Source organism: Siphateles boraxobius, unplaced genomic scaffold, assembly GCF_051911475.1.
Source record: "Siphateles boraxobius isolate OS27281-9 unplaced genomic scaffold, OSU_SipBor_1 56, whole genome shotgun sequence".
Taxonomy (NCBI): Eukaryota; Metazoa; Chordata; class Actinopteri; order Cypriniformes; family Leuciscidae; genus Siphateles; species Siphateles boraxobius.
In genome coordinates this window covers 8,025,291-8,042,364 of record NW_027509182.1, presented here as the reverse complement: position 1 = coordinate 8,042,364, position 17,074 = coordinate 8,025,291, and the positions used below count along the sequence as shown (strand labels likewise).

Below are 17,074 nucleotides of genomic sequence, written 5' to 3'. Positions count from 1 at the left end.
CAGTGCACAAATATAAACTCAAACACTGTTAGCACATCTGATTTAGACTTTACAAATTCACAGTTGGTTAAAAGTAATTGCAAGACAGAGTTCTATCGTCAATTGTTTGTAGATGCCAGCTTGGTTGGAAAATGTATCCAGTGAAATTACATACATTTTAAGTGTGGGTAAATTTGTCCAAACTTTTTGAGGCCACACAGGACAAGTCGCTTATATTAATATATTCCAGAATATTTATCCAACAGCTAGGCATATTAAAAAAATACGATATTTGGAATTTTAGTTAAAAGGGCAGAGTTGAGAAAAAATTAGACAACTTCACAAATATGAACACAACTAGAATCATTGGACTATGCCATATAGGCTCATTCAGATTTTTTTTTCTTTCTAATCTTCAGATGTGATCATTTTTCAGGTTTGCATTTCCCTATAGCTTATTCTCTTTCTTTTTTGATTCATTGAAACTTTGGTCACTGGTCATTATTTGATTGGCCAATTTCATTCACCTGAAGTGGCTGGTGTGAAGTAGGCTAGTTGTGATTTTCTCACACCCACATGAGGGTGGCAGACATCGCTTTCATCATGAAAATCAGTGTGCATCCTGCAGCCTACATTTCAGAAATCATCGAGGCTACAGAATAGGTTGGTTCTTTGGACCAAAACTGTGGGCAGACGGAGAGCCAACAGCGCCAATTTAAGGTATTCTTTTTGCCGTTCTTTGCACTATCAACATGACAAAGTCGTAAAATGTTACCTGTTAAAAATTAATATTGATAGGCTTACAAAGATTTATTTTGTGTTTAGGCTACTATTTTTTCTGTCAGTGGCATAATTTGTCACCAACCAACTATTTTACCCCTAGTAAAGTTTTTTTAATAGTACTTGTTTTCTATGGTATGGAGACGACACGACAATATCAGAAATGAGACGTGAAGAACAGTTGAATAAGTTGCCAACTAATTCCGGCTCTTTGAAATGAACTGTTCGAAAGAACCGATTCGCGGTATTAGTAGGACTTCACAAGCGCACGCAGGCCTCGCGCCAAAACGATTTCGTCGCAATAAACAAACATTTTTATAATGCTAAAGAGATAATACCGGATAAAAACACAGATACATCTTAAACTACCGAATGAGCGCTTCTAATTAACTTATTTTCTCTTCATTGACGCAATTTTTTACTGGTAAGCACAATTTCGTACGTAAATGAATGACCTTGTATAATTAGCAAAGGTAATTTAGCAGGCAAATCTTTAAAAAAAAAACAGCTTAACTATTACAAACAACCTCAGTATAGAAACATTTCAGGTCATATTTCTACCATACTTATCTTTTTAGGCTGAGTTGAATGAGTGATAACAAATAGTCATCGAGTCGACACAAACTGAATAGTAACGTTAACGTTTGGCTAAATCTTTATGAGAACCCAGACCCGCCAATTCAGCTGATATACATATAAAATGTTAATTAATACTAATATTTTTCATTTTTACTCAATAATATTGCTACACCTCTCAGACAGCGTGAGGAGTGAGGTGTCACGATGTGGAGGAATCAAAACCAGAAACCAAACGCAGGTAGGATTTACTGTCACATTATGAATTCCTATGTTACTTGGTTCGAAATATCTAAAAATAAGAGTTGGGTCAGTCAAAGTCTTCCATCTACTATCTAGATAATCAAATTGCTTGGCATTTATTATTTTCAGAGAGCTCCTTGTATATAAATCTGGCTAATATTTGAAAAACTGCTTATCTGCTAATACAACACTTTGCTGCAGTTAGTGTTATTCAGGTTGCTGGAGCCTGAAATCAAAGCAGACTTTTGTCTCTCTGTGTTTCTACAGGCTGTCTCTCCGTGCCTCTGTTTAATCAAAGGAAGAGGAGCAGGCTGCCTTTGACTTCTAATCCCTCTGAGACTGAGCTCTTCACTACCAACCACTACAATGAGAGACAATCCTCCTCCTCCTCTTCTGCTCTTCCCAGTATGTGTTTCCACTGCGTCAGTCTCGTATCTAATGCTGAATAAACATGTACCAAGTTCTGATGCAGCACAGAGATGTTCTTCCTATTCATTTTCCAACTCGATATATTCTGTCATTATGTTACACTATAATACACTGAATAATCTTTGTCATGTAACTTTTAATTTGTGCTGCATTATAAAGTGGTTTCAAGTTAAATAAGTTATACAGTGTACAGAAAACAATCAATAGACAGATCATAGATTATATTTACAGATCATGTCAAGTCCATTTTATTATAGCGCTATACACTCTGTTTCAAAGCATCTTTGCAGAAAATCATGATGTTAATTTTGCACACTTAAATTTGCTCATTTTGCAGTTTAGAGCTGGGCGATAGGATCGTGTTTCATACGCCAACGATATAAACAATCAAACATTTAAGATTTTTTTTATATAATATTTATCGCTTTTTGTGAGTGTATTGTATGAATGCGGATGAAGCCAGATATATTTATCAGGGTTTCTGTGGGTATTAAAAAGTCTTCATTTGCTCTTGCTCAAATTAAGCCTTTAAAAAGGTCTTAAATCAGAGCTGAAAGTCTTAAATTCATAAAGTCGTGGCATTAAATATTGCATGCATTGCAAAAATTGTGCTTCCTCAGTATTTTTGTCTTGTTTTCCAATACAAATATCTTTAAATGAAGATGCATTTACTTGAGATCTAATGTTAAACAAAGTCTTGAAAAACTGAACAAAATGAAGTGAGATTATGCTTAAAACAAAAACAAATATCTGTCAATGACTTGTGAAAACTTACCTTTGAATTACAGTAAGGTTAATGAGTAAATATTTGTTCTTTTTTTAATCATAAACTGACTTAATTTTGATCAATTTCACAGAGAACAAGACTTTTTTGAAAACAATATCAAAACAATACAATTTTGTATCTCCAGTAAATGCATTTTGATTTAAGAATCAACAATAAGTTGGAAATAACTTTTACTGTATAGAGTACTTTACTTTTTTTTTTTTACTTTTACAGTAAAAGTTATTGCCATATTCTAGTGACTGAGAGCAGAGCAATTCAATCTTTGTGTGTAAAAAAAAAAAAGTAATGGATGGATATCTGTTGGAAGTGTTGCTAATACAACTCAATGTGTTTCACCCTAGACATTTACATTTAGACAACATATTGAGTTACCTTCCATTTATTCCTTAATTTTTCTTTACTTGGTCTTAAAAATATCTTTAAAAGTCTTAAATTGGCCTTCAGAAACCTGCAGAAAACCTAATTTACTATAGTAGTTGCAAATTGGAGTAATTCATTCATTATTGGGTGATATGGAAATCTGTAAGGTTCCACACTGAAAGTTATGAGCTCTGCAAGGTTTTGTTCAAATTATAACAACTTGTTGTTATAAATTAGTGACAAGCCTAATTACAGTACGCTTGTTTGCAGACAAAGCTTATGGTGTCATGTCTTATCAAATATAAACCTAGAGTTTTGTGTTGTTGTGTTTTAGCTTTAGGTCAGAGTGGTCAATGGAACCAGCAAGCCTATCTTTCACCTCAGCAAGCCAGCATGAGATCTGCTGCTTCACCTGGTGTGGCAGGACGAGGATATGCACCTTTACCTCACCCCAAAAAACCTGTCTATGCCCGGTACTCAACTGATACTCATATATAAAATAATAACAACGCTCCCAGAAAGGTCTTGAAGCTGCTGGGTCTGAATATGTGCATTATTTCTTCAGAAATGCAAGATTGCCACTGCAGATCAGTCCATAATTTGAAACAGTAAAACCAACATGAATGAAAATACGAAAATAAGATAGGCATTTTGTAAAAAAAAAAAATATATATATATTTTTTTTAAATAACCTGTAAAGGAGCTATTTCTTTCTGAACTGAGCCTTAGGAATTACTTTCATTTAAGTAACCTTAGCAAACTTAAACTACATTCTAAAGAATTGTTTAGTGTTAGTTCATGTTTACTAGTTTATGTTAATTTCAACATTTTGAAACCTAACCTAACCCTAACCCTAACCTACACTAACACATTAAAATCAAAAGTTGTATTTATTAATATTATGTAATAGACCTGAGCTAACATGAATAAACAATTAACTGTTGTGTTTTCATTTAACTAACTTTAAAAAAATGATTTATTACTGTACAGTAACAAATGTAATGCTCATGTTAGTAATGCATTAACTAATTTTAACTAATAAGACCTGATTGTAAAGTGTTACCTAACCCTATACGTAGTCAGGTTGATTCACTTGCATTTAATAATATTTTTAAGGTGAATAAAACCATTTTATTCTCATCTTACTGCATTAGGCACATTTTATTTGTTATCCTGCAAAAGATTTTTGACAGTATATTTTGTATTTGTCACCGTTTTACCTCCAGGTCACAGACAGAGCAACAAAGGCCTCCAGTGAGACAGGATTCATTGCCATCATTTGGATCCCAGCTACATGGTGGCTTTCCAAGCAGCAGCTCAGCATCGTTCGGCCAGCCCACATGGTCCAGCGGCATTCAGAATCAACAGTCGTTTAATAGACTGACAAATTCCCCCAGAATGCCGTACCGTCCCCAACAGTGTACACCCAGAGCAGGAAGCACTCAGAGCCCTGGAACTCAGAGTCAGAGCGGAAAATGGAAGTTTAGACCGGGACAATCAACCAGTGAAATGTGGGCAAAAGAAAAGATGGACACCTCAAGTATCCAAACCACCCCTCAGAAGCAGGTGTGTGTTACTTTACAAGTCTAAAGAGGCGGTCATTTTAGACTATGAGCACGCAAAATTTCTTTGGACTCTGGTATGACGTCGCACTTTGGGATGTTCTTTTTTTTTTTAAATTAAATTAAACGGATTACAAAAAATAATAAATCCTAAAAGTAAAAATACAGTCTACTTTACTATCCTGCAATGCTGCAAACCTGCAGCTTTAAAGTTTTTGTTTCTGAAGCTTTCAATTCAGCTTAGAGATCACTCTGTGACATATCAATCTTCTATCTTCTTTGCTTATTATCAAAAGTAAAAAAACAGGATTATAGATACATATATATTAAGGGGTGTACATGCTTCTCTTTTTGGACACACTACACCTTTTGGTCTTCACGACGTAATACAAATTCAAAGGTCAGAGTTCACCAAACTTGAACTTTGGAACGCAGCGAAATGTGAAACTTCTTGGCATCAGCTTTTGTTTCAGGTCTCCAGAATTCTTATGTGTGTGAATGGAAGTGAATGGAATGAAAAGTATAGTGAAACCCAACCCTTAAAGGTTTGTTCACCCAAAAATGAAAATGCTGTCATCATTCCAAACCTGCAAGACTTTTGTTCATCTTCAGAATACAAATGAAGATATTTGAATGAAATCTGAGAGCTTTCTGTCTCTCCATTGAACTTCCATCAACTTACCAATTTGATGATTCAAAAAGTTCATAAAAAGATCATATTAATTGAAAGCTTTAGTCTGAATTTTCTGAAGAGACTCGATCGCTTTATATGATGAACAGATTTAATTTAAGCTTTTAATTACATATAAACATTCATCAACTCACACATCAGTTGTGGTAAACTGAAGCTCAAATATGTGCACTTACGAGAACCAATGAGGTTCATTCTCGTGATACACAGCACGTTTGAGCTTCTGCGAGAACCAATGAGGTTTGTCCTTGCACATCAAGCAAATACAGTTGAATTAAATTTTATGTATGCTGATCAATATTTATGTGAATAAAAGCCTAAATTAAATTTGTCCATCGTATAAAGCGATCGTTTCTCTTCAGAAAATTGTGACTAAACTGCTAAATTCATATGGATTAGTTTAGCAATCCCTTTATGAACGTTTTGAAGCTTCAAAGTGGTAGTTAGGTAGCTGTCAATGGTGGGACAGAAAGCTCTCAGATTTCATTAAATATATCTTCATTTGTGTTCCGAAGATGAACAAATGTCTTACGGGTTTGGAATGACACAAGGGTGAGTAATTAATGACAGAATTGTCATCTTTGGGTGAACTATCCCTTTAATAGATCAGCTTCTATAATCCAGTTTTATTCACTTTTGATAATAGCCAAAGTTAAAGGCATAGTCCACACAAAATTCTAAATCAAAGAACAGTTGCAATTGTCTCCCATATTTTGATCTTTATTTGTTTGCCTTTTTGGAACTTTACAACCCATGTCACTATCTACTTACAATCATTTGAATTATCTTCTTTTTGTGTGTGTTTCATGGAAAAAAAGTTATATTACAATAAGTTTAACAGTTATAAGTTTCCTCTACTCAATTTTTTGTGTGTGGTTGTGTACAGCTTTTTTATCTCAAAGATTTTCTGCTTCTCAGTATAAAATGTTGTTTTATTTGTTCAGTTAACATCATTTATTTTCCCTCCTGCTGGATAGAAGCCTCCCCGTGAGGTATCGCTGCGTCTTATTTCTGCTGTTATTGAAGGAATGAAGCACTGGAGCCAGTATAAGAACAGAGTACCAATGCTGTTTGAGATCTTTGGTGAGGAGACTATAACACACATGTGATCCCCTTGATTTAAATCTTTGTCTAACAGTCCTGCCTCTCTTTACAGCCACACTGGACTCTGCAGTTACAGTCGGAGAATACGGAGCCAAGAAATTCCTAATGAGGGATGGTAAAGAGGTCGTCCAGTGTCTTTACTATGAAATTGTGAGTCTGGGAATATTGGTCCTCTTCCTGAGCTATATCCTATGGGGCCGTTCATACAGAACACATTTTTTCCATTCCACTGCACTACTTTTCTTTATTGTTTTTCAATGTAAGCACGTGCTAGACTGACGTGTTTGACCTTTGCGTTCTCGTCTTGTGCATGATGCAGAGTTCTAAAAACATGGTGCTCAAGTAAAAAAAAAGTTTTAACTTATTTAAAAAACACATCTCTAGACCTTGCAGGGTTTTTTATTAGCTTCACTGACCTGTCTCGCGTAAAAAAATGAATTTAAAAAAACTTAAAATGCAAAAAAATGCGTTCTGTGTGAACCAGCCCCTAATGGTCTTCAATTACTGTATCTTCTCTTTTTCATTGTAACGCATGCATTTTTACAATTGTTATATATATATATATATATATATAATTATTATTATTTTTTATGTAATACTGTTCAAACGTTTGGAGTCAGTAGGTTGTTGTTTTTAAAAAAACTACTGCTTTTTACAGCAAGGATACATTAAATTGAATAAATTAGTATGAATAGAATGAATTGTTTCAAATAAATGCCGTTCTTTTGAACTTTCTATTAATCATAGAATCCTGAAAAAAACTGTATCATGGTTTCCACAAAAATAATAAAGCAGCTCAACTGTTTTCAACATTGATTATAATACTAAATGTTACTTGAGGACCAAATCAGCATATTAGAATTATTTCTGAATGATCACATGACACTGAAGACTGGAGTAATGATGCTGAAAATTCAGCTTTTTGCCATTACAGGAATAAATTACACTAAAAATCTATTAAAATAAAATAAGCAGTTATTTGAAAGTGCAGTAATATTTCACATTATAATATTACTGTTTTTACTGTATTTTTGATTAAATAAATCCTGCCTTGGTGAGCTAAAGAGACTTAATTCAAAAACGTTAAAAAAATCTTACAGACCCCAAACCTTTGAAATTGTTGTGTATATTTTTACAAATATTTTATAATAATTGTATTAATTTCTAATTAGCATTAAGATGATTTAAAGGAATAATTATCCCATATATTAAAATTCTGTCTTAGTTTATTCACCCTCATGTTGTTCCAAACCTGTATGACTTTCTCTGCCTCACAGAACACAGATGTTTTGAAGAATGTTCACACCTCTCTTCCATACAAAGTATGGAACATACATAATATGTATCTATACATAAATGAATAGATACTGTGGCTGTTAAGCTCCAAATATGACAAAAAAGATTCGTAAAAGTAGCATAAACGTGGTCTGTCCAACTTGAGCTCATACCACAATATTGCTGTAGGTGGCCGTAATTCTCCAAAAGGTGTTTTAATGTTTAACTTGTTGATTTAGACCAGAGATGAAATTACAGATACAGATCTGAAGAAACAACATGCTCTGTCTGGTTTATGACTTGCGCCCTCTTTTTTTTCATTGTGCGTTTTCTATTTTTCAAATAAGAGAAACCATTAGGACTGCACACTGTTATGTGATGTTGGCAGTGGTAGGGACACCGTAAACATCATGTTCAGAGTTGTAAAGTCATTGTATGTCTTTTCTATAGGATCAGATTCTGCCCAGACTGATCAGAGGTCAGGTGCATCGCTGCATCGGAAACTACGACAGGCAAAAGGACACAATGACTTGTGTGTCAGTCCGAGCTGCTTCACTGTCAGAGCAAAGGAATGCGCAGGAGGCTGTGAGAGCGTCAGATGCAGAGATGAGGGATGTAGTGCTGGCTCTCAGTGAAATCTGATGTGGATCGAGTGAGTAACATGAGCACAGACTTTTACTGAAGTTAGGGTTGGTTCAATTGTCTGTGAAGATAAAACAGTATCACAGTAAATGTGTGATCTGTATCTGTAGATTTTGATTCTGTACGCGATGAATGAGTTTTACTTTGCATTGTTGTTCTAAGATATAATTTAGATACATTTATAATATTTGAGTTATAATTGAGATGCATTTAAAATATTTTGTTCTAATATATGTTTATATAATCTCGAATTATTATAATTGAGAAGCATTTAGAATATTTTAGTTCTAATTTGTATGCATATCTAATCGGAAGGTATTGTAAATTTATATGCACATAAAATAGTATTTAAGTCATTTTAATTTATTGTAAGTTGTCATAATATATTTATTTAATTCTAATTTATATGCATAATATTTGAGTTAGAATGTCTATGCATTTATATTGTTAATTGGTGCATTAAAAATAATTTGTATTCAAATCCAAAACATGGAAAATATATTTTTGAAGCTTTATTGTCATCTTCATTCAGAAGACTTCAAGTTTTTGAAATGATTTATTTCAAAGAAGAAACAGATAACAGCAATTCGTTAAGGATTTCAAAGGTTAAACAAACACATTGATGAGGTAACATCTCAAAATATATCTTTCAAAAGGGAACCAACCATCAGGATGTCATGTTACAGAATTATTTACAACCAAAACATCACAGTGGGAAACCCACAACACTAATCTACGAGTTCTAAGAGCTACCAGTGATCAGACTTCACATACATACATGATCATAAACAGAACTCAAGAATGCAAGTTTCCGACACCATCAATCGGAGGACGCCAGTGTCACACCTGCAAAAACACATTAAAAGTGCCTGCTATGTTTGACATCTGATGCCAGTTTAAAGTTGTGCTCTGTCCTCTGAGCTACAGCTTACCGTTAACAGTTAAAGGTACACACATATTGGGGGGGGGGGGGGGGGGGGTTGCTGTATTCTCATATATATCATAATAGAAGTCCGAGTTAAATCTACTAAGAGGGCAGTTGAGTGCCAATGTTTTCAGCCAGTCTGAACACATAACACACAAATGAATCAACACAACAGCAAAAGTGAGCCAAGTGCAATATGGAATGATCCAAGTAGAAGCTTTAGCTTCACTGTATTGCTGTGCCAAGAGTTAGCACATTAGATTAATTTGATCGTTTAAATTTCTTAAAGTGATACATAAATCTGTCTTGACAAATCAGGACTGAAATGTTTTTTCCTGTCTTGTTTTAATGACTTGCTAATTTAGCTTTCACAATGTGGTTATTTGTTTGAAACCCTTTCAAAACACCATCATCTTGGCAAGATGCTCCATCATTAAAGACTTTCAACTTAAACTAATCATCATTGAAAGATGGAGACATACAGAAATAATCATACAATGTTAATCCAACAAGAAAGCATTTACAAAATGTTTTAGAAGTAGATTACCTGATGAAAGGTACTTAAGTCTTAGCATTAGCAATGGTCAAAAGGCACAAGTTGGTTAGAAGTTGGTGTTTTTTCCAGAACATAATGTCTCAGTGTTAACTAAGCCCAACTTTAAGTTAAGAACAGCCTTGCTCCTGATTTGTGTAATCCTGAATAATTCAGTACTAGTATGTTACAGTGAAAGGAGGCTTCAAGGAAAAATACAAGGTTTTACTTGATGGATCATTTAACTTTCACATACATTTGTTGAGAAAAATCCATGATTCTGATCCATCCATGGCATTTTTGAAGCAATGGCCTTGTCCGTACTACATATTCATTTCCTTGATGGCTCTCACAGGGTTATGAGAAACAAAGTAAAGAAAAATACAGCGTGAATTTAAGACTCGTATGGAGAGTAAAAAAAGGTTTGAGTTCACTTAAGCCACAGTGTTGGTCCTTGAATATCAGGTGTTAGAAACTGTATAATGCAAAACTTTCCAACTGTCAGATTGACTGAGTTTGAGTTCAGTTTCTCTCATTGAAACTGTTGATCCATTAGCAGAAGCCCTAAATAAGCCCATTAAAAAAGGGGCTGTCATTTTTTCCCCTTTCATTGCATGCTGACAAGTCTTAGTAAAAAGTTATTGGAAAATGTTACTCAATTTTCATTCAATTCGCTATTTTTGGTTTTGATCCTTGCAAACAAAATGTCGAAATTTGCACCATGGTCCATTATCCGTTATTTTCAGTAGTTAGTCCATAGAGGTCTTCAAAAACAGACAAATCTTAAAAACAAATTAGAAAGAAAGACCAAAATCCATATAATCCTTTTCAAATGAGTTTTTCACTTGGGAGATTGATTGTGTGGGGGGGAAGGACCTTATTGAATATGGGAAGACGCCAGCACAAAAAAACAAGACAAATAGAGGGGATGAGGGCTCTTGAGTTCTGCTCATCTTGATGGCATCGTTATTACCAACCATGGCAAATGATGCAGAGGCTCTGCAGTCTGTCCATCCTCAGATTGTTGTGTAAATTATAGCAATGATGTCTGAGCAGGCTGAAGTTGTAGGTGGTGGTCTTTAAAGCTCTACAATAGGGTGGGCAAGGGGGTGGGTGACAGATGCTCCCTGGGGGCGTACTTGGCGAAAAAGGGCAGGAAGAGTGTGAGCATGACACCGACGATAGCCAGCATGTAGCCCCATCCTATCTGACACTCCCCGGCGTAGTAGATGTCCGAGTCTCCGCAGAAAGACTTGACCAGGCTGGAGTTCAGACCGAAGGGGTAAACCAGTAAACCAGATGCCATAATGACCACTAGAACAGAGACACAGAGAGGAAGCAAATCAGTTATTGGTGTATTACACAGTTGGAAAGCTGTACAATGGAAGTTAGGTGTAAAAAATACCACAGGACAATTATAAAACATGGTGTTCAATTTGAATGCAAGCACCATTTAAAAAAAAGTTTCAGGACAATATTACAATGAAGAAAAACAAAGCAAAACAAGACTAAATCTACTTAACAATACAAACAAATAAAAAATGAGTAAATAAATGGGTGGCTTAACAAAACAATGAAAGTGACATTTTCAGCATTCATTTTCAGTTAATGTCAGACAATAAAACATGTTCCATGACATTGCTTAAAAGTGTCCTATAAAAAAAGTGATATTTTAGACCCCACAGAAAATTCTTTAAAAAAAAGTGGTTGGTTATTGTCATACACTTTTATCAAACGTTTATTTTAAACAATTAATAAATTAATTAAATAAATAATAAAATAAAACATTAAACATGAATTAATTAAAACACTGAAGAAAATGATTAATAAAAAGCAAAATAATTCATGAAGCACTTTCTGAAATGAGAAGTAGGCCTAACTTTTATTAAACATGAGATATTTTATGACATCTACATTTAATGTTCATAAATTCTGTTGGCTATTTTTTTTTTTTACTGCTGTAAACAAAATAGTTCAATCTAAACCAAATTTATAATTTTTGCCCTCAATTCCAACTTAAAATACTTCTGACTGGTCAGAAAACTTAAATTCTAAATATTGTAGTATTGACAACAATGCTCAGGGTGGCAGTAGAGCTGCGTTTCTGTCCAATGAACAGAGCATTCAAAGGCCCTGGAAATATCAAACATACACAAAACCATCAGCCCATATATAGGTCCTTCTCAAAAAATTAGCATATTGTGATAAAGTTAATTATTGTCCAAAATGTAATGATAAAAATTAAACTTTCATATATTTTAGATTCATTGCACACCAACTGAAATATTTCAGGTGTTTTATTGTTTTAATACTGATGATTTTGGCATACAGCTCATGAAAACCCAAAATCCCTATCTCAAAAAATTAGCATATTTCATCCGACCAATAAAATAAGTTTTTTTAATATAAAAAAGTCAACCTTCAAATAATTATGTTCAGTTATGCACTCAATACTTGGTCGGGAATCCTTTTGCAGAAATGACTGCTTCAATGCGGGGTGGCATGGAGGCAATCAGCCTGTGGCACTGCTGAGGTGTTATGCAGGCCCAGGATGCTTCGATAGCGGCCTTAAGCTCATCCAAAGTGTTGGGTCTTGCGTCTCTCAACTTTCTCCTCACAATATCCCACAGATTCTCTATGGCAGGCCAATTGAGCACAGTAATACCATGGTCAGTAAACCATTTACCAGTGGTTTTGGCACTGTGAGCAGGTGCCAGGTCGTGCTGAAAAATAAAATCAGATGGAAGCATGAAGTGCTCCAAAATCTCCTGATAGCTAGCTGCATTGACCCTGCCCTTGATAAAACACAGTGGACCAACACCAGCAGCTGACATGGCACCCTAGACCATCACTGACTGTGGGTACTTGACACTGGACTTCAGGCATTTTGGCATTTCCTTCTCCTCAGTCTTCCTCCAGACTCTGGCACCTTGATTTCCGAATGACATGCAAAATTTGCTTTCATCCGAAAAAAGTACTTTGGACCACTGAGCAACAGTCCAGGTCAGGCGCTTCTGCCGCTGTTTCTGGTTCAAAAGTGGCTTGACCTGGGGAATGCGGCACCTGTAGCCCATTTCCTGCACACGCCTGTGCACGGTGGCTCTGGATGTTTCTACTCCAGACTCAGTTCACTGCTTCCGCAGGTCCCCCAAGGTCTGGAATCGGTCCTTCTCCACAATCTTCCTCAGGGTCCGGTCACCTCTTCTCGTTGTGCAGCGTTTTTTGCTACACTGTTTCCTTCCCACAGACTTCCCACTGAGGTGCCTTGATACAGCACTCTGGGAACAGCCTATTTGTTCAGAAATTTCTTTCTGTGTCTTACCCTCTTGCTTGAGGGTGTCAATGATGGCCTTCTGGACAGCAGTCAGGTCGGCAGTCTTACCCATGATTGCGGTTTTGAGTAATGAAACAGGCTGGGAGTTTTTAAAAGCCTAAGGAATCTTTTGCAGGTGTTTAGAGTTAATTAGTTGATTCAGATGATTAGGTTAATAACTCGTTTAGAGACCCTTTTCATGATATGCTAATTTTTTGAGATAGGAATTTTGGGTTTTCATGAGCTGTATGCCAAAATCATCAGTATTAAAACAATAAAAGGACTGAAATATTTCAGTTGGTGTGCAATGAATCTAAAATATATGAAAGTTTAATTTTTATCTTTACATTATGGAAAATAATGAACTTTATCACAATATGCTATTTTTTTTAGAAGGACCTGTATGTCTGAAATCAAACTGTCCATGAGTGTGAGTGCTGTATGGTGAGGAAAGCCATTAGAAGAGTTTCTAGGGGATTCATTTTCTCAGACATTTCCAGTGTTAAAACCATTTGCTGTCAAATATCTAATGAATCAGGCGATCCATTACTATGTCGGCTGAGTACACACGTCTTTAATTTGATTGAATTATAGTCACAACAACCATTATAAAATGTTTAAGCTGGATGAGAATATAAATGCATTTAAGTACCATTTATCAATAATATTTACTATGTGTTACTGTAAATACTATTTAAATACATAAACATATTGAGAAAATATTTTGGGGTCAGTAAGAATTTAATACTTTTATTTAGCATTGATACATTTATTTGATCAAAAGTGACAGTAAAAACGTTTACATTGTTATAATCCTGGGGAAAAAATGCATCACGGTTTCCACAAAAATATTTAACTGCACAACTGTTTTCAACATGGATAATAATGTAAAAAAGTTTTCTTGAGTATCAAATCAGCATATTAGAATGATTTCTAAAGGATCATGTGACACTGAAGACTGGAGTAATGATGCTGAAAATTCAGCACAGAAATACATTTTCATATTAAATCTTAAGTTCTTTTAAAAATATTTCACAATATTACTGCTTGAGTGTATTTTGATCAAATAAATGCTGCCTTGGTGAGCACAAGATACTTTTTTTTCTTAAAATATAAAAAAATCTTACCAAACTTTTGAATGGCGGTGCATTTTAAGATATGAAAAATTATTAATACTGTAAAATATTTTCCCTTACATGTAAACAATAACAGAATGTTATTCAATTGTTGCTGCAGTTGTGATGAACAGGTGTTTCTATATTGTGTATTTTAGCACGACTGTATTGACCACTCAGCTTCTAAGATCAGTTTAATCATCGCAAATATCCCGAACATACTGCATAACCGGTAAAGGACCTCATGGCTATTTTCTTCCAGGGGTGCAGAACATCTTAATTCATCTATATATTATCCCTCTTCAGGCCCTCCACACACAAACACCCAGAAGCCTTTCTCATCCCTGCTAGCACACTAAGAACGGAGCTTTCCTTCAGTTGAATGTCCTCAGATCCCGCTGTGCTTGTGTTTATCAGCGGGAGCCTGACATCTCAAAGCTGCTCTGCTAATGACATTATAATGTCCTTCTCCAGACTGTATCCACACAAACACGCAGTCCGGCAGAGGAAAATCACTGCGATCAGTGGGTGTTTACACTCACATGACAGGACATTCAATGAGTCTCAACAAGCTATTCAATAGAATTTCATTTTAAAGTCAATCTTCAATGAAAGACACACATACAGATACTGCAACTGTATGGAGTTTAATTAAAGCGGGTCAAATCAACAAGAGCTTCACTGCAGGCTTGCAAATCTCAGGGCCAATTGCAGTCTGGATCAGATAAAAGCTTGAGCCCGCGCGCGTGTGTGTGTGTGTGTGTAGCATGGGATGGGACAGCTGTGTGACTACAAAAATACACCTTATCAGACACTGAACTGAGGTCTGTCCTTAGCTTTAAAGTCCACATCGTCTTGATTCTCAGATTGCACAGTGTTACAAAGTATACTTGATGGTGCTTTGGTCATTTGTTTTGACATGTGGCTTTGATTCACAAATGACGTATAGTTATACTTAGTAGTGGCCAAATTTAGATTCAGGGTCAGCGAGTACATAAAGCTAAAAGAGGCAGTTTGCTTTAAAAAGAACACACTTCAATAACAAAGACATGCTTCAAAGGAATAATACAGGTTAAATACTAGTTAAGCTCTATTGACAGCATACTGTCGACTGCGATAGGAAACTATTAACTCAGTAAAATAATACAGTATATCAGTTTGTATAATGATACAAAACAATATATTGACAGAAAAGCAGTTACAATGGAAGTCTATGGGGCAAGTGTTACAGTTGCACAATATACTTCCATTTTAACTGCTTTTCTAGACACATTGTTTTGTGGTTGTTTTTAAAACTGACAATGAAATAAACAAATATTAAATTAAAATAGGTACAAGCATTTACACTGTATTTTCCAGACCATAAGTTGTGTTTTGTATCATCTGAAACATGCTTCGACTTATATTCTGGAATGACTTATATAATGCTAATAACATAAAGCATAGTATAAATAAACGCACAAAAATACACGTGAAAAACAAATCAGTCCTAGTGTTGGTCTACAGGTGCCACTAGTGTTGCAGAAACTACATAGGTTACTTCACATTTAATGAAATGAAGAACACTAAAGGAGATAATCTTCTCCATTGCATACTTTCACACTGTAAACCCGAATAAGTTGGCAAAACTTAAAAATGTAAGGCAATCAATTGCCACAAATTTTTTAAGTTAAGAAATTCTAAGTTTTAAGTAAGCAGAACTGGCAGATTTTTATTTTGTACTTAAACATTTCAAGTTAAGAACAATTAAATTGTATGAGTACACTAATGGCGCTTTTCCACTGCATGGTACGGCTCAGTACGGTTCGGCTCGGCGCGGCACGGTGAGGCTCTCTTCGCTTTTCCACTGCATGGTACGGCTCAGTACGGTTCACCGCGGCACGGTTCGGCTCTCTTCGCTTTTCCACTGCATGGTACGGCTCAGTACGGTTCGGCTCGGCGTGGCACGGTTCGGCTTTCTTCACCTTTCCACTGCATGGTACGACTCAGTACGATTCGGATCGGCGCGGCACGGTTCGGCTCTCTTCGCTTTTCCACTGCATGGTACGACTCAGTACGGTTCGGCTCGGCGCAGCACGGTTCGGCTCTCTTCGCTTTTCCACTGCATGATACGGCTCAGTACGGTTCGGCTCGGCGCGGCACGGTTCGGCTCTCTTCACCTTTCCACTGCATGGTACGGCTCAGTACGGTTCGGCTCGGCGTGGCACGGTTCGGCTTTCTTCACCTTTCCACTGCATGGTACGGCTCAGTACGGTTCGGCTCGGCGTGGCACGGTTCGGCTTTCTTCACCTTTCCACTGCATGGTACGACTCAGTACGATTCGGATCGGCGCGGCACGGTTCGGCTCTCTTCGCTTTTCCACTGCATGGTACGACTCAGTACGGTTCGGCTCGGCGCGGCACGGTTCGGCTCTCTTCGCTTTTCCACTGCATGATACGGCTCGGCGCGGCACGGCTCGGTTCGCTTTAGCTCGGTTGCTTTTCCACTGCAGTTAGTACTGCTTCAAAGTGGGTGGGATTATGACTGATCTTTATAGTTTATCCGCTCCTCAGGAACCAAGGAGAGGAACGTCTGCACTTCTCGTCCACTGACCACGATTCAGCCATTTCTTTTTTGAAAGTTTTTTTTCTTCAAGCAAGTCAAGCAAGTAGTTTTAAAACAGGTGCTACAGCCGTGGCTGTTACTGGCTATTTAAATCTAGTGGGTTTGATGTCTCGCAAATACAATGACGCTGGTAGTGACGATTCTGTCTGACCAATCA

General features: G+C 36.2%; 2 protein-coding genes across 3 annotated transcripts in view; one reads left to right on the top strand and one right to left on the bottom strand.

Moving 5' to 3' along the window:
* The first annotated feature begins 1,015 nt into the window (after positions 1-1,015).
* spata22 (spermatogenesis associated 22) lies at positions 1,016-8,596 on the top strand. Of its 2 annotated transcripts, none has more exons than XM_077206611.1 (8): positions 1,016-1,183; positions 1,518-1,576; positions 1,846-1,983; positions 3,489-3,627; positions 4,381-4,720; positions 6,388-6,490; positions 6,564-6,661; positions 8,237-8,596. In XM_077206611.1, the coding sequence occupies exons 2-8, from the start codon at positions 1,543-1,545 to the stop codon at positions 8,426-8,428; spliced, it is 1,044 nt and encodes a 347-aa protein (XP_077062726.1). In that variant the 5' UTR covers positions 1,016-1,183; positions 1,518-1,542; the 3' UTR covers positions 8,429-8,596. The 2 variants fall into 2 exon arrangements, with proteins under 2 accessions (XP_077062726.1, XP_077062725.1); XM_077206610.1 differs by having other exon boundaries at positions 6,385-6,490.
* Positions 8,597-8,971: 375 nt separating this feature from the next.
* Positions 8,972-17,074, bottom strand: part of lhfpl7 (LHFPL tetraspan subfamily member 7) — a 201,315-nt gene continuing 193,212 nt past the window's right edge. The window contains exon 3 of the mRNA XM_077206609.1: positions 8,972-11,199. Coding sequence (XP_077062724.1) covers positions 10,973-11,199 — 227 coding nt within the window. The 3' untranslated portion in view covers positions 8,972-10,972. The remainder of the gene's footprint in view (positions 11,200-17,074) is intronic.